Here is an 18,682-nt window from a genome sequence, read left to right as displayed (position 1 = left end):
GATTGGATATCGGTTATAGAAAATAGTGGTTTGATATTTTCTAACCTGCAATGTCACAAACTAGAATCTAGCCTTAATTATTGATATCGAGCATATTTGTTAGTATAATTACTAGTGAACCCCATATTTAAATAGCTGTCTCTTTTATTACAGTGCATTCTGTTTTCTTCTATAGGTTATTTCTTGATCTACCTATTTAAAAAAAAAAAATTTACTACAATAAATACCTCAATATTCTCAACCCTTATTTTAATTGTTGTTTTAAAAATATTTAAAAATACAATGTTATTCTAAATTATTGTGATTAATTAATTTTATATAATTTATCAAATGCTTTATTGGGATCAGGCACCACATGATTTTAGAGGTAGGTCCAGAACTGGGCTCTGAGGTCATCCATTAACAATCATGTCCTTCTAGAGTTGTCCTTCTAGAGTTGTCCCATTCCTCAATCTATAAAGCTGAAACCTAATCTAAATAGTTAAGAATAGTGTGTAAAAATGTGTTACACACACACACAAGCCTGTTGAAAAAATCTGAAAGAAAGGGAAAAAAAACAACCCAAGTTCCCATACTCATCCTGGTCACTTACCACCTACTGGATTTATTTGCTATCACTGGCATTTTGGTTCTGCACCAGCCAGCGGTTCTTGTGCTGCTGGTGGCCAAAGGCCTCGTCATAATTGCCCTTCTTTCTAAACAGCTGCTTGTAGTGGAGAACACAGTAGAATTCTCCATAGAGTGGTGCGTAGTCACGAACACTAGAATCAAGGACCACAAATGGTTTAGTAACAAGTCTGTTTAACAGTACGTTTTTGATCATTTGTATTTATTTTTTATTTGATTCATTTAATTGGTGTATTTGTTAAGCACTTAGTGTAGAAAAAAATTGTTTTGCAGTACAGTTTTGAAAGCACAATTATATAATTGGCTCTTGATTGAAAAAGCATAATTTGTTAAGGCAATTTATTAAGATTAAGGTAATTGTGGCATTGTACTTTGGTACTATACTACACTGTAATTTCGATTATATATTAATGATTAATCATCATAATAATCATAATAATGTATTAATTTACATGAATTTATTATTAAGACCCATTTGAATCAGATTTCTGATGGTGTTGAATGATTAACCCTTAACAGCAGTACCCTTCATCTACGGGTGTCAGCAGTGTCATTAACAGTTTAAATACAGATTCCTTCCCACAAGCCTTGCAGTTTCCATAAAGGTTGTAGGAGTTTTGGCTGAATACCTTTTTCAACTTGAAGAGGCTTACCTGAGTTTCTTTTTGCAGTGCTTACAGCAGAAACAGTTTTTGTGGAAAATGAGTTTACCAGCTACCATTTTCTCCATGTAGTAAACGGGTCTGAGACACACACAGCACATGTCCTGGGCAGCTGGCTGGAACTACAGTTAGAGTGAACTACAGTCAGAGCATTACAACACTGCAGAGACACTGTGGGTCAGATGGCACTTGAGCCACCAGCATGTGAAACTTTTGAAGTTCGTTTCAAACTTTTTGTATTATATCTCATCATAAATTAGCAAGGAAAACCCCGAACTTGAAACAACATTGTAAAGAAACAAAAAATAAACAAGAGACAAATTTTAAATTCATATTTAATCAGATATTTCCAAACGTTAATTGCTCATGGTGGTAATATTATGCTGTATAACTTAATGCTTAATTAAGGGTGCTTAGTGTGACTAACTATAATTAGTGACTGTTTGTAGGATCCGTCAAATGAAGACAGGCCATACTAAACTTAACTACTTTTTATTTTTCATATTTCTTGTGTTGGATTCCTTCACAGGTGAATAAATATGAATAAATATACTTAAAAAATGAATAAATAAACATTTTAATTGTTTTTGTTAAAACCCTTACAGCAGAAGTACAAGTAAAAATCTAACCTGACAAATAACACTTACTTTCAGGAATACATTTCCATTTGTAGTAATATATGCCTAACATTTTGTATTCACACAACAACATTGATTTTTCCACTAAAACTGTAACATAACCATAATTATAATTAGTTCTAATAAACTGGAAACCAAGTAGGCACAATAAAACAAAGCCAAATTATGAGGATAAAACTCATCTTCTCCCTCTATTTTTTTTACAAAGATGTTTGATCCCTTTTAAAAGTGGGGGTGTTGATCCTTGGATACGTGTTCATTTCTGACATGGCAGGACTGCTTATCACTTCTCTTCTGAAACATGTTTTTGTTTCAGGCTGAGTGGTCACAACAGTGGAGGTCTTGGAGGAGTAAAACTTGTTGCCAAAACCATCCGTCTCCTCATACTTCTCTCTGATGGTTTTGGTGCCAATGACCGTCTCTTCCTCAGGGATGGTTTGTACCTCCAGTGTGCTGATCTGCCTCCTGTTATTGGCAGAGCTGCAAGAGGTTCCCTTTGTATCACTGCAAAGTTTGAGATCAGTAGGCATGTTGTAACAGGTCATAGACTGAAAGGTCTCAGCCTTTGCGTTTGAATTCTGAACACTACTTGGAGGTTTTTGCAGCCCTTGTGATTCATTGTTCTTCCTGGCAGCTGATTGGATGCAAATGAAGGAGGGTGAGGAAGGAGACCCTGCTGTTGGCTTGGGTGTTGGTATACTGCATTGGGGCTTTGATCTCTCTTCAAGAATTACTGGTTCTTCAGCAGCAGTTTTCCTGAGAACTTCTAGATTATTCACATTCTGGGCTTTGGAAGACCTGCTTGATCCAATGCTAATTTTTCGTATATTTCCTGAGATTGGCAATCTATGCCCAGCCATCATGGACTCTTTGAACAGGCCAGAGAGCCCTGCAATGTCTGAATCAGATTTCAGTGTGGAGACTGAGTAAAGTGCTTTCTTAACGGTTTCTTCAATGTCCATAAGTCTAGACAGTGTTTGTTCTTTTAAATTAATTATTGCAGCACTTGCCTTTTCAAGGTCTCCGAATGCCACCTCCATGGATGACAGCATCTCTGAATCACAGACAGTGACATATCTTCCAACTTTCTTTTTCTCCACTACATTATTGGACTTGATGTGCTCATGTGACGCAGCCCAGTCTGGCACACTCTGAAATATCTTCCTAAGGTCACATACGTGCTCTTGGCTTGTCTTTCCTTCCATCTCTTCTACTTTGGAGAGAATGTTTTGCAGCTCCTCTTGCTTTCTCAGCTTGTCAAAGATTTCCATGGCTGCACTTACGTTTCCTCTCATGATGTCATCCATGTGCACTGACAGCCTCTGTCTGCGCTCTGCTTCACTCTCTCCCCTCAATTTCTTTTCTCTCATTTTCACATTGATCTCTGATTGGCCCCCATGTTCACTGTCATGTGGTTTGGTGTCATTTGTGTTAATCTGCAAAAGACTGGGACTCTGCACAGCACTGCTTGTGGCCATTTTGATCCTTTTTGGTTTGACGGGTGCTGTGGCCTGACCTGTCTTTATCCCAAAGTTCTGCAGAGAAGCTTGAAATCCTATAGGAGATTCATGGAGGTTTTGTCTATTATATGGAACAATCCCTTCACCTTCCCCAAATGTGTCCCTTGTATCCTCTTCAGTTCCCTCAGGATTGCCCATAGTGATAGGGCCCTGGCTCAGTTGTTTGTCTTTCTCCCCTTCATTAAATAATACACAGTCAGTTTCTGATCGGTCAACATCAGTTTTATCTTGTGACGCTTTAACTGAGTCATCTTCTTGTGCTGGCTTCAAATACGTGCATTGTTGGTGACACTGTTTAGGAGTGGGTGCAGAGTTCAGTTTGGCTTGGGTTGTATTTAGGGCTCTGATGTTTGCTGCACACCCAGGAATGGTCACTGTAGTGGATCTTGTGTTTGTCTTTAAATGGTCTGGCTTAGGTGAAATGGCTGGCTTCAGTCCAAGGGGCTTTTTACTGTTGTGAAAAGCCATCTGTGGGTGTGTTTGTTGAGCCGTAGGGGAGCATGCTGTTGGGTTCTTTGTGAGATGGCCTTGGCATGCCTCAGCTCTCCCCTGTTTAGCCTCTACAATCACCTGTCCAGGCAGGGGGGTGAACATGCATGCTTGGCTCTCTTTTGAGGGTGCAACCATAAAACCAGACTGTTTCACATCCATCTCCATATATATTTCCTTTTTCTTCCCAGCAGAAGGTTTCCCTGAGTTCCTATAAATCATTGCAGCTTTAAAGTCCCCTTTATTGATGTTGAAGCTAGATTTTGCCAGGGAATCAAGAGCTGATTGTACACTACCTTTAATGGCTTCTTCTCTGTCTTTTTGTTGCTGTTCAGGTTCAGAGGTCTCTGAGCACTCTGCCGCCTCACTATAACCTTTTTTCTCGTCAGCTGAGATCTCTTGGTTCTCTGTAGCAACAGCAGTATCTTCCTGTGTTAACTTACTTGGAGAGATGTCTTTTTGCTTCTCCTGAATGCTTTGTTGAAGAGCTATTGCCTCCTTTGTGGCCTGCTGAAGACTCACAATAGCTGCTTGAAGATTTGAGCTCTTATTATCTGCAATATTCTTCAGCTCTGCCTGAACTGGGTTATCTGGGTTTTCATTGCACATGTATTTAGCACCTTGACCATGCAATATTTTATCAGATTTAACATTTTCACATTCAGTAATACATTTTTCATTCTTTGTGTGACTTGATAGTTTATCACTTTGATTAGCTGGTAAATCATCTAATGGCTGTTGGACAGTTTTTTCATGCTGCACAGGGGACCCAGAACTGCCTGGATTGGTGGTAAACTTGGCTTTGATTATTTTGTGACTACCAAGTGCAATCAACACATTTTGCTCCCTTTCCACAGCAGGGACACTTAGATCTTCATCTGATGAATGTCTCTGCAGACTCTTTAGGTAATCCAGATTTCCCTTTTCAATGCAGCTCTGAAACAGTTTCACATTACTAGACCTGTTGTCATCAAGTCTGGATAAACTTGAGGCCTTGTCCTGGGTGGATGGCGGTGGACTTGGCATTATATAATTTCTACTTTGCAAAGACTTCATTTCTTTTGACTCCATCTTATCTTCTATCTCTTGATCTATTGCTATGCTATCAAAGCTTTCCTGTCTAAAAAGAGTATAAACTAATATATCCACTGATCCCAAGCCATTTTCTTGTATTAAAACTCCTTTTCCTGGACATATATCTTGACCAAGCAGGTCTTCAATGACCTGAACCATGTTTGTAGTTCTGTATTCTTTGTCTTGGTGCACTGTGAATGGAAGTTGGTGACTTGGTACCTCCACATTCTTGACCTCCACATTTCCCTGATTATCCTCTTTTAGGAAGCCAATGAGAGAGTTGAGATTTACTCTTGCCAAAATCTGAAGCAAAATGTTCTTAATACTTCCCATAACCGTCTCTTCATGTTCAATTTCAGGACCCTTCTCCTGGATAATTTTGTAGTTCACCTTCTTCATATGTGCAGCCTCAGTGGCTTCAATAAGGTTTCCATGGGAATGGATGACATTGAAGTTATAAAGGGAAGCCAAGGACTTGCTGATGCCCTCATCTCTTGTAGCTGATTTTGCCTCACTTTGTAGATTGATCTTGTCCGGGTGCATGGACTCAAACATCTGGGCCCTGTTCTTTACATTTGTCTTCAGAGTTTCATTCTCTGTACTAGTGTTCTCACTTGCAGAAGAACTGTTTTCCTTGTCATGTGATCCCTTTTCAAATATCTCTTTGGCTCTAGATATGCGTAGATACACTTCGCTAGCATCTTGATCTGTAATGTCTGCAATGTCTATAATGTTAATAGGACTGTTTCTTTTGACAGTATCATTTTGGTAAGTCTCAAGGTCTCGCTTTTGTTTTTGGACACCACCCATTTCAACTGCTCTCTCTGGAAATGCATCTTCCTTGTTGTCTTTCAAAGTGTCATATAACTGGCCTTCAAACATTTTACGAGTGGCTTTAACATTTACCCTGAAATTTCCCTCTTGAGCAAGCGCTTTGCATTCTTTCTGTGAGTTCATGTCAAGTTGTGAGTAAGATGACAGCTGCTTGTTGGTCTCCCCAGAACCAGAAAGAGAATGTGCCATTGGCCCTTCTTCCTGAGAGCAAGTCAAGGGTCTCTCAAGTAAATTCCCATCTTGAAAACTCCCCTCAATCAAATGGGCTTGTTTGAGGTGTGCACCTCCAGTGTTGTAAACTCCATTCTCAAATATCATGCACCTTGAATGGACCTCACCCTGGTATACAATATCTGGGGCTGTGTCACAGCTCATATCAGCAAACTCTTCTTCCACCAAGTTGCCCAGACCTTTCATCTCCGGGTCGGTGTGTTTCAGAAGGCGTCTCAGCTCAGATTTCTGTCGTTGTTGGTATAGTGTGGAAGTGTCTCTCACAGGGGCTGCTGGAGGGGGGGGCACGCTGTCATGCTGGGGACATGATGGTGGAATGGGGGCAGCTTTTGGTTGAGCTGAATCATCTTTTAAGTCTGAACCGTTATGTTGCTCAGAGTCTTTTTGTGCTACATCAGCCATCTTAAGATAGAACAGACGTTTGGGCTGTGTATTAGCTCACCGAGGGTTTTTCTCTTTCCAAACTCAAGTGCAGATTTTCTGAAAAGCTTAAAGAATATTGGTAGAATGTGAAAAAATGTGCCATTGAAAACAGAATTCCATATTAACTGTTCAACAGGTCTGTAGTCAGTTTTGTCAGTTGAAATCATTAGTATAGCTGTCCACAGCCTGGTCTTTTGATATGTATACCACGAAATCTAAACGCTTAGTGCTAACACTATTTACACTATTTAACAATCAGGGGTGCAACCCTTTACCTTCTTGTTAAAGGTTTGACAACATGAAGAACTCTATAAATTTAGATTTTCATTGTTTTCAGTTGTGAATTGCAATCCTTACTGAAGCTCCAACACTTATCATGACTGCATATTCAGTCTTAACAAGATTATGCAAAAATGAACCGCAACAATATTTCCACATGCTAACGTAAGTTGATGACATTTTTCAAGTACATACATTGAGACAACAGTCAACAGTTATAAAAAGCACACAAATCAACATCTTAATAAATTGATGACATGTTGACAAAACACAAATCGATTTTAGGTGGTTGATATGAGGTTGGTTAGTTTCTTCACATAAAAGGATCCATGCCGGACAGATGCTTGGAAATATTAATCTTCATTTTGAATACATGAACATTTTTCACTGAAACCCAATTGTATATTAATTATCTTTTCTCTTACCTTAATAACTTTTGGTCTGGTTGTAGAGTAAGGATTTTGTTCCTATGGGAAGAATATTATTATTATTATTATTATTATTAATAATAATAACAAGAGACAAAATATAGAACAAACCTATAAAAAAAGTGATATTGTATTGAAATGTTAATATTTATGCAGTATCCTGTATTTATCCTGTACTGACCAGTGAACCAAATCTCACTGGTAATTCATTTCCTCTTATGGTAACACAAACAGCTGCTGTTGTAGTAAGACAGTGATGTGGTGTCTGGGGTGTCGTGGGAAACTGCTGTGAGCTAAGATTTGACTCCGTCACAGATACCAATGAGAATAATAGATGACAGCCACAAAGCAAATCACAACCAAGTATAAAGGGTAAATGAAAACAAATTAAGATTATAAAGATATCATCATCTCCTAGGAGGTGTTCACATTCTCAGGCATTAGGTATTAAGTTTAAAAATGCCATTTATACAGAAACTTTTTCCTATTAAGCCCTACTGAACCCACCTTGCCTGTCTTAAACCCACCCTTTCCCTGTTCTCCGGTCTCTGACACCTGTTCTCTGGTTCCTGTTCCCTGACCCCCCACGTTGCTGAATGCAAAAAAGTACTGACTGGTTTTAAAAGGCTCCCCAAATGGTCTACAGGTGCCACTTTGGACAGATATAGAGCAGATATGGCTTTCACAGAAATAGGGGACTTCTCCCATCCATAGAGAGAGGCACTGTCCCTGATGTCTGTCTCCGATTGCCTTTTATCATCTGCAGATCAACAGAAAAATCAGAATCAGAAACAAATTAGGTTATAATATTAACTTGTGTTTTAAACAAAACAAGAAAAGACATTAAACTCTATAACATCTGTGATTTCACTGTGGCTCTGTTTCATGGAGGGGAGGTGCTCTAAATAATAAGGGATGTGTGAGAATTACAAGGCAATATATCTTGGTCAGTGGGAAATAGATAACCATCTGACTAGGTAAGCAGATTATTTATTTCTTTTTTTTTTCCTTTTTTTTTTTACCCCTCGACCCCTTTTTTGACCTCTTGACCCCTAGAGCCAGCAGCAATGAGGAGTGAGTGGAGTTTGAGGCTCACAGCCACACTAAAACCAAACAACATTGTCAACTCAGCTTGGAGCCACACCACAGTTCACATACTGGAGGTGAAGCCATGTCATACAGTCATTTCTAGATGAAGCCATTCATAACATCAGCCTGTTAATCAATTATGAATGGATGTGCTTTGAATTTGTAGAGCACAAATTTGAGATGTGGTTTAAATATGCAAGAAATGATCTGTTTTACACAGCAGGATGTGACAGATCATCATTTATTAAATAAAATTAATCCTTAAATTAGTCATTTTGTCCCTTTCATTAGTTATCTTGTGCCCTTTCATAAGTAATTGATAGAATGAACTGGGACATCACTTTATTTTGAAATGAAGCCAATATAGACTGGCTTTTATTTTAAAATGAAGCTAAACTATGCTGGCTTTTATTTTGAAATTAAGGTAACAGGCTGGCGTTTAGTCGTCAATGCGCTATAGCATAACAATTCTGAACCATTTCCTCTTATGGTAACACAAACAGGTGATGTGACAGTAAGACAGTGATGTGGTGTCTGGGGTGTCATGAGAAACTGCTGTGAGCTAAGATTTGACTCCGTCACAGATACCAATGAGAAAAATAGAAGACAGCCATTAATACATCTGTAAATCACAACCTGATATAAATGACCTAAGCTAGTCTCTAAGTAGGCCTAATGTTTGGATCAGTAAGTGCTATATCTTAAAATGAATTTGAAATGAACTTATTACACTGACACCATACTGTTAAAAAGAAGCAAATGTTACAAATAATGAGGAAGCTAATAGTGTTTCCAGTGCCCTTGCGCTGATGTCTGCGATCTCTGTATATTAACTAGGGACTGTATAGAAACAACAAGTCTTTCTTCATATTGAAGTAAATTAGTAGCTAATTATAACTTCATTCTAGTGAACTGTTCATTGTGTTAATGTGTGATTTCATCCTGAGACTCTTAAGCCCACTTTGACCTGTGTGTCTGTCAGTGGCAGTGACACTGTGTTCTAGTGCAACAACGCCAGCACATTTGAATTCACACAAGCTGCCCACACAGTTTATGAACAAGTACTAACTTTAGATAAAGTCTGTCATCTTCCTTCATAAAGAAACGTCAAATCAAAAAGATGGTATAACTGAAAAACAGCGGTTAGTCCTTTGAAATGATCAGATGCTGTTCATTCAAAATGTGAAAAGACAAAAAACTCTGAACCCGAATGTCTGAGGAAATCTATTCTTGGCCATCACACACAAAGCACAGAGCAAAGATTTGTTACCGTTCTGTTAAAGAAGTGAATACGTACTCACCCACGTACTCTCTGTGCCCTTTTCTTTGTGTGTCTCTCAGCCTGCTACTCGCGCTGACACCACGGCCTTGCCGTGTGCGTGAATACCACCATGGCTGCCCATGCCCTGGTGACAGCTGAGGCTCTTATCTGCCCCTCCCAGTAATAGTTCCACAGCTATTCTGGGACGTCTGTGGTCCGCTACTATCCCACCAGTTTGAGTCAATCACTACCTCTGGAGCGTGTAGTGATGAAACAATGCACCCAGTGTCATAGACCCCCATTCAACCCACACTCAACCCCCACTTAACCCTAGAGCTCAGACAGACTCAGGTTTGACATTTTTGTGAGAGTCAGGTTTGACCCTGCTCTGTTGTCATGTGATGTATTTAGTAGAACTGTAATGTGATGGCTTTGTTTAGTTTGTTTATATATATATATATATATATATATATATATATATATATATATATATATATATATATATATATATATATACACACACACACACACACACACAAATGTACATACATACATACATACATACATACATACAGCCTGGCCAAAAAAAAGGTCACACACTCCTATAATATTTCGTTGGAGCACCTTTAGCTTTGATTATAGCAGGCATTCGCTGTGGCATCATTTCCACAAGCTTCTGCGTTGTCACAACATTTATTTGTGTCCATTAATTTTTCCCCAAGATCTTGCATTGGTGCTGGGAGATTTGGACCACTACACAAAGTCTTCTCCAGAACATCCCAAAGATTCTCAATGGGTTTCAGGTCTGGACTCTGTGGTGGCCAATCCATGTGTGAAAATGATGTCTCATGCTCCCTGAACCACTCTTTCACAATTTGAGCCCGATGAATCCTGGCATTGTCATCTTGGAATATCTCCTTAGATGTTTTCTCTGCTTGATGCATGCCAATAATTTGGCCCTTCTGGAACAAGATTAACATCTTTTCCACGACCACAGGATGTGCTTTTTGACATGGTTGTTTAACAAATGAGAAGCTACTCACTGCATCAGTTAGGGTTAAATAACTTGTTGCCAGCTGAAACATAATCACCCATGCAGTAATTATCCAATGGGAGGCTCTTACCTATTTGCTTATTTGCTTAGTTCAACTCATGTTTCTAATCTAACCTGGTCTTGCAGAGTCCTCCTTTGTAACATACGAAGGATTTGACCCTTTCTCTCACAGGAAGCTACCCAGGTGCTTGTGCAGTCTCTTGTGATCTCAAAGCTAGACTACTACAACTTGCTACTTGCTGATCTTCCTCTAAGAGCCATCAAATCTCTACAACTTATCCTGAATGCAGCAACACGACTGATCTTCAATCTTCCCAAGTTCACACGTTACTCCACTGCTGTGCTCCCTTCACTGGCTCCCTGTAGCTGCACGCATCAGATTTAAAACCTTGATGCTTGCCTAAAAAGCCAAAAATAGACCAGCCCCTTCATACATGAGGTCAGTGGTCGAAGCCCGATCCGTACTTCGAGTACTTCGAACCTCAAGTACGGCTCGGCTTGAAATACCTTGCTTCAAGTCTCATGGACGACAAGCATGGAGACTATTTTCTGTCTTGGCTCCAAGATGGTGGAATGAACTCCCACTTGCTGTCCGGACAGCAGAGTCCCTTACAGTCTTCAAACACAGACTGAAGTCCCATCTATTTGCAGAATGTTTAAAGGACAACTGACACTGCTCCCATATTGACTGACTAAATTAGTACTTATTGTAGGGTATTGTTTATGTTGTTTATATTGTTTAACAAACTCTAGCACTTATTGTTTATAGCACTTATCATTGTTTAAGATAGACCTTATGTATTTTGTACTTCTAGGTATCAGCATTCATCCAGGTATTCTACAGTATTCTAGATCATCGGTATGTTTGATTCTAACCTACTGTACTGTACTTGGATATATTCTATGAGGAAATGACAAAGCACTTTGAAAGTCACTCTAGATAAGAGCATCTGCTAAATGCCATAAATGTAAATGTAAATGTAAAAGTAAATCCAAGTGGTGACTTATTTTTGGCCAAGCAGTGTATATAGTCAAACTGAAAGTTATTTTTTTATGAGCATATTTGTCCTGCCAAAAGACTGTTATTCAGTAAAGTTTGAAGTCAATATTTGACTGAGACATGAATGAGAAAAGGTAAAAGGAGAGAGACCTCTGTGTGTCTCATGTTCTCACCTACATGAGTGGTCTTTTTTCTCTCTGACCAGGGAGTTCTCATCACCTTTATTCACAAGAGTGAATAATGAACACTTCAGTAATAACACCTCGGAAACTTCAAGTGAAATTAAAATAAAATCACCAAAGTTTATTTACCTTTGGACTCACCTTCTCCACTTTGGGTGTCACTGGATTCACATTAATGCCCACTGCCTCTGTCCGCACCATCGGCTGTAATGTGCTTTTGTTACTGGTCTCAGTATCTTCCATGCCTTCATCATTGGCTGTAGCATGCATGCTGACTGGGCGTGGCATGTGGGCATGGCTTCTGGTCTGGTAGCCACTCTTGGTCTCCATGGCGACCTTTGACTCAAAGAGCTCCCTTAGAGTGCTTGTGCTTATATTTCTGTGATAAGGAAGGAACTCCACAGACCTACTGCGTGCTAGAGGGGAGGTGAAGGAGCACTCCACCCTCAGCCCCTCCCTGGTGCCGCTGTCCGCTTTGACTGCGGTCTCAGAGATGGGGACAGTGGCTAGTTGCAACATCAGCTGGTTGAGGACATGAGACAGAACTGTTAACTGTATTAGCACATTTATGTTTGTTGTAGTGTACCTGTTTCCTAAGTGTGATGCACCTATAATGTTGCATTTCTTTACAGAAATCAGAAACCTTAGTATAAGAATTGAATGCATAAATGTTTTTAATTCTATCTAATCTAATGAGAAATGCTGCTCACTTCATATAATCAATATTTACACTTACTATCAGTATAAAACAACTAAATAACTGCATGAGATTTTACCAATGATCATTTCCTGGCTAATACCAGTTAAGGTGTGCTTATGAAAGGGGTGTGGGGATTAAAGGGGTGTGGTTATTAAAGAGGTGTGGTTATTAGGGAAATGGGCAGAGCTCTGCAGGGATTGGGTAAAAACCTGCAGACACTATGAACTATGAACTCTGCACTATGAACGGTCGCATTTTTAATAAAGGTCGAGTGTATAATAAAGGTAATTTCACCTTTTGCTTGTTTTCCACTGAATTATCTGTTTTAGGATTTCCAGTGGCCGAGTTCTGGTATCTGCAGGGGATGTAGAAGTCCTTATAGAGTTACATAAGCTCTGTCCATATTTATAGCACTTTGATTTCTGTCTTATCACCACAATAACTAACTTATTATTATTTTGGTTAGTGATAAATCTAATGTAAGGTAATGTAATATATATAATATAATGTAATATAAGGTAAGGTCAGGAAAGATAATGTATAGTAATATAATATAAGGTAAGGTAATTCACGGTAATGTAATATAAGGTAATATAATAATATATAAAATAAGGTATATAATAATATAATATAAGGTAAAGTAAGGTAAAGTATGATAATCTAATATAAGGCAATGTAATGTATGATAATATAATATAGGGTAAGGTAATATATGATAATATATAATATAATATATGATAAGGTATTGTATGGTAATATAATATAATATAAGGTAAGGTAATATATGGTAATATAAGATTTCTGTTTTAACACTACAATAACTAACATATTATTTTTGTTGGTGATAAATATAATGTAAGGTAATGTAATATTTATAATATATAATATAATGTAACATAAGGTAAAGAAAGGTAAGGTGATGTATGGGAATATAATTATAATATAAGGTAAGGTAATGCATGGTAATATAATAAAAGGTAAAGTAATGTATGGTAATAGAATATAAGGTAAGGTAATGTATGGTAATAGAATATAAGGTAAGGTAATGCATGGTAATGTATTATAATATAACATAAGGTGAGGTAATATAATATAATATAATATAATATAATATAATATAATATAAGGTAATGTACTGTATGATAATATTGTTACCTATTAATTTCCTAATTAGCTGATTGCATGGCTCGTTCTTAACATTTGAACACTTCTGGAGTCTTTGGTGTGAACAAAATTGCTACTCACAAAATTCACAAAAATTGACAAACAGACTTGATGGTTTAAATAAAAACTGGGGCTGAGATGTAAATGAATAATTTACATGATGCTTTTATCCAAAGTGACTTATAATTCTGACTGAATAGTACAACTTGAGGGTTAAAGGCCTTGCTCAGGGGTCCAACAGTGGTAACAGTGGGGCTTGAAGGAGCAACCTCCTGATTACAAGTCAAAAACCTTAACCACTGAGCTACCACTGGCTATGTAACAATGTAATATAGATGTAAGTAGTATGTAATCTTATTATATAGCTGTAAATAGTATGTAATGTAAATAGAGATGAATGTAAATAGTTCTCACTGTGCCACAAGCTGTGAAACAGACTTCCTCCTCTCTCTTAGCCCCGCCTCTGTCCAGGACAACGCATGCTCAGTGGTGACACTTCTAAGAGACTGCGCCCTTCTCAGCTTGCTCTTTGTCTCCATCTTCTCTTTTTGCTGTCAGTCACACACACACACACAAAACCTGGATTGTATAATCTAAAGTTTGCTGTCGAGCTGTTATGCATAAGAAGGCCTTGTCAAAATTTCATAATTTTCCATCATTGTTTCCTAGATGTAGTGAAGAACTATACAAGTTCAAAACCAATGAACAGAGAAAATCCAAAAGTCATATTTTGTATTATATTCATAAGAGATATTAATATTTCCCTCTGCAATACTGTGTGAGTGTTATGAATTAAACTTAATACTTCCAGTATTACACTTATGCATCAGAAAATGTAATACATTATAATATTTATCAAACAAAGCAGTCTTGTAATGAAGTTTTGAGTTAATGCCTTTGTCAAATGCTATTAATCAGCAACTAAATCACAGTTGTGAATCACTGTTATCATTTATTTGTGCAAAATAAGTAAATACTATGCAATTCACAAACCTTTTCAACCAGATTACATGGAAAAAGTGGAGTTAGTTACCTCTGTCAGATCCGTGCCTTTATCTCTGTTCAGAGGGATGCACAGAGGTGTATCCTCATCACAAGGTGACCAAAGTCCAGCTGCTTTACTGCTGCTGACACTGGGAACTCATTGGTTAATCACCACTAGTGATGCACCTGGTGATCACCTTACATAACATGTGCATTCACAGTTGGGTCTTGTGCAACTGAGACTGCTCTCAGACTTTACCATAGCACCTAACATAGCACACTAACCTTAGCTGTCAGCCTAAATTCAAACATTTAACTTATTTTCTCAGTGAGTCCAAATACCTGTACTTACATATCTGGGTAACCTGCCAGCACTGGGTCAGAGAGCAAAGTTTTTATACTGAGCTACGTCATCCAGCTTCTGAGCATTATATGTTTCTTGTATATAATAATTGGGAATAATAATAATTGGGAGACATAGGAACAGGAGTTCCATGGACACTGTGTTTAAGATTCATAAAAATGAATTATTGTATTTCTTTCTAACCTGGTCTTGCAGAGTCCTCCTTTGTAACATACGAAGGATTTGACCCTTTCTCTCACAGGAAGCTACCCAGGTGCTTGTGCAGTCTCTTGTGATCTCAAAGCTAGACTACTACAATTCGCTACTTGCTGGTCTTCCTCTAAGAGCCATCAAACCTCTACAACTTGAATGCAGCAACACGACTGGTCTTCAATCTTCCGAAGTTTACACGTTACTCCACTGCTGCGCTCCCTTCACTGGCTTCCTGTAGCTGCACGCATCAGATTTAAAACCTTGATGCTTGCTTACAAAGCCAAAAATGGAGCAACCTCTTCATACATGAGGTCAATGCCCAATCCGTACTTTGAACCTCAAGTACGGCTCGGCTTGAAATACCTTGCTTCAGGTCTCATGGATGACAAGCTTCGAGACTATTTTCTGTCTTGGCTCCAAGATGGTGGAATGAACTCCCACTTGCTGTCCGGACAGCAGAGTCCCTTACAGTCTTCAAACACAGACTGAAGTCCCATCTATTTGCAGAATGTTTAAAGGACAACTGACACTGCTCCCATATTGACTGACTAAATTAGTACTTATTGTAGGGTATTGTTTGTTGTTTATATTGTTTAACAAACTCTAGCACTTATTGTTTATAGCACTTATCATTGTTTAAAATAGACCTTATGTATTTTGTACTTCTAGGTATCAACATTCATCCCTGTATTCTACAGTATTCTAGATCATCGGTATGTTTGATTCTAACCTACTGTACTGTACTTGGATATATTCTATGAGGAAATGACAAAGCACTTTGAAAGTCACTCTAGATAAGAGCATCTGCTAAATGCCATAAATGTAAATGTAAATATAAATGTAAATGTAAATGTAAATCCAAGTGGTGACCTTTTTTTTTGGCCAGGCAGTGTATATAGTCAAACTGAAAGTTATTTTTTTATGAGCATGATATTTGTCCTTCCAAAAGACTGTTATTCAGTAAAGTTTGAAGTCAATATTTGACTGAGACATGCGGGAGAAAAACTAAAAAGAGAGAGACCTCTGTGTGTCTCATGTTCTCACCTACATGAGTGGTCTTTTTTCTCTCTGACCAGGGAGTTCTCATCACCTTTATTCACAAGAGTGAATAATGAACACTTCAGTGATAACAGCTCGGAAACTTCAAGTGAAATTACTGATAATTATATGACACCTTTAACATAGTCAGTAGACTGATCATTATATGGCACGTTTAACATACTCAGTGGACTGATCATTATATGGCACCATTAACTTCCAGTGGACTGATAATTATATGGTACCTTTGCACACCTGGTCTCTTGTGAGTTGCTGACCCCTGACCCCCCCCCCCCCCCCCCTTTTGGCCTTCTAGTCACAAAACCAGACCTGCACATGTGTATGTGACACTACCCCACTGACCCACACTGTGACCTGCACATCTGTATGTGACACTACCCCACTGACTCACACTGTGACCTGCACATCTGTACGTGACAGTACCCCACTGACCCACACTGTGACCTGCACATCTGTATGTGACACTACCCCACTGACCCACACTGTGACCTGCACATCTGTACGTGACAGTACCCCACTGACCCACACTGTGACCTGCACATCTGTACGTGACAGTACACCACTGACCCACACTGTGACCTGCACATCTGTATGAGGGTTATCACACTGAATACCTCAAGAAAAACACCATAGGTCATCTCACAGTTTTGTTCGGGGGTTTTCACTGACACAGTGTTGCCTTTGTTAATATTTTCCAGTCTTCCAGTCACACTTCATTAATCCTCTTACAGGTGCAACAGACCTCGAGGACTCCAGCAGATGAGTCGAAGCCAGTAGTCATCCATGGTACACCTGACACATTATTGTAAAACTGTGACCATTAATCATACCTTTTGGCTTTAAATGTGTGGCTGTCTCAATGTGCAGTTGTTCTCAACCCTGTGAGGTTTGTGTAGGATGTACATGCAGAACTCTGTGAGTTTGACAGGGCACAGGAGTGACGCCCCCTGGAGGCTAAGTGAAGAAGTAGGGTTATCGCATGTGATTACTCATCTGCTAATTTACATTTACATTTACATTTACAACATTTAGCAGATGCTCTTATCCAGAATGGCTTACAAAAGTGCTTTGTAATTTTCTCATAGAATACATCCTAGTACAGTACAGTAGGTTACAGTCCAAGATGCCAGTGATCTAGAATACTGTAGAAATATATAATTCTGTTTTGATGCACACACAATAGCCTCATAATATGTGTTTTGCTCAATAAGAATACTGATAGATAAGGTTCACTGGTTCACTGCAGTTTATTAGATTAGATACAGAATGTGATGGCATTAACATTACACAGTGGTGTTTATCAGAGGGAGAATGTGATGGCATTAACATTACACAGTGGTGTTTATCAGAGGGAGAATGTGATGGCATTATTACACAGTGGTGTTTACATAGTTAAACCATTAGTATTCTGTAGTTTGATGTAGTACTATGGTGTTGTGTGAAATAAGCATAAACTCATTCAGTGACACAAGGAACACCTTGTCCTGTTTCAGCTGTGAAATGATACAGTAGGTATTTAGGGATTTAACAACATGGATGTGTGTAGCAGGTCTCTAGCCGTGAAGAAGAGAACCGGCTCTAAACATCTGTCAGGTTGGGTTTCCTCTAGTGGTGTCTCTACCCAGATCTCTTGTAAGAAGACTAAATCATTGTTATTTGAGATGTATTTTCTCCACAACTGCTGTTAATATAAAAAGGATAGACATTGTTTTTGTGTTCATTTTTTAAAGAAGTGATCACAAGGTTAATTAGAATCACTTTGATGACCACAGAAATAAATGTAGCTAGGGTTAGGAGAATTGTAGTTAGGGTTAGGGTGTCTGGCTAGGGTTTGGGTAACTGTAGCTAGGGTTAGGGTAAGCAAGCAATGGTTGGGTAACTGTTATTAGGGTTATGGTAACTGTAGCTAGGGATAGGGTAACTAATTAGGGTTAGGGTAACTGTAGCTAGTGCAGTTAAGGTTAGGATAACTGTGATTAGGGTTAGGGTGTCTGTAGTCTCTAATGGCCTCTTTGGTTTCTGTTAGCACCTCTGCCAAAAACCTGCCCTTACATTAATTGGAGGATAATTTGGTGCATAGATAATTACATATCTTGCACATGTAATATTAGTATATTAATAATAAATATTTATCTTTGGAGATGTTTGTCTTAATTCTGTGTGCTCTGACATTCTGGCTATTCACACTAATAAAACTGAACAGACTAACAGTGAACTTCTGTAATTTTACATTCAAAACAAGAACTCGGTTGGTGTGAGAATACCACCCTCTTGTGGCTGGTTTTGTTAGCTGTTATTATTATTTTTTATTATTTACCTTTTGTTCTATTTGTTCTGAAGCTTAACATTCATAGGTCGAAATCTGTAAAATACATTTCATTCTGCATAATTTTATTCTGTAAAATTGATAAAATAATCTTATAGATAT

The 18,682-nt window shown here is 38.4% G+C and overlaps 1 protein-coding gene across 6 annotated transcripts; it reads right to left on the bottom strand.

Annotated features, from left to right (window-relative positions):
• Positions 1 to 103: 103 nt before the first annotated feature.
• LOC113585095 (xin actin-binding repeat-containing protein 1) lies at positions 104 to 14,767 on the bottom strand. Of its 6 annotated transcripts, XM_081722018.1 has the most exons (10): positions 14,689 to 14,767; positions 14,070 to 14,206; positions 12,786 to 12,846; positions 11,921 to 12,313; positions 11,783 to 11,828; positions 7,820 to 7,965; positions 7,203 to 7,244; positions 1,281 to 1,411; positions 593 to 761; positions 104 to 473 (listed from the first exon to the last, which is right to left on the bottom strand). In XM_081722018.1, the coding sequence occupies exons 2-9, from the start codon at positions 14,192 to 14,194 to the stop codon at positions 605 to 607; spliced, it is 1,101 nt and encodes a 366-aa protein (XP_081578144.1). In that variant the 5' UTR covers positions 14,195 to 14,206; positions 14,689 to 14,767; the 3' UTR covers positions 104 to 473; positions 593 to 604. The 6 variants fall into 6 exon arrangements, with proteins under 6 accessions (XP_081578144.1, XP_081578139.1, XP_035382309.2 ...); XM_081722013.1 differs by having other exon boundaries at positions 104 to 761; XM_035526416.2 differs by having other exon boundaries at positions 104 to 761; positions 11,933 to 12,313.
• Positions 14,768 to 18,682: the final 3,915 nt, after the last annotated feature.

This window comes from Electrophorus electricus, chromosome 1 (assembly GCF_041902795.1).
Source record: "Electrophorus electricus isolate QZ-2024a chromosome 1, ASM4190279v1, whole genome shotgun sequence".
Lineage (NCBI taxonomy): Eukaryota > Metazoa > Chordata > Actinopteri > Gymnotiformes > Gymnotidae > Electrophorus > Electrophorus electricus.
This window is presented reverse-complemented; position numbering and strand designations above follow the sequence as displayed.

What these genes read in the sequence shown, in the direction of transcription:
- LOC113585095 (XM_081722007.1), bottom strand. Translation starts at nt 6,477, where the DNA reads ATGGCTGATGTAGCACAAAAAGACTCTGAGCAACATAACGGTTCAGAC.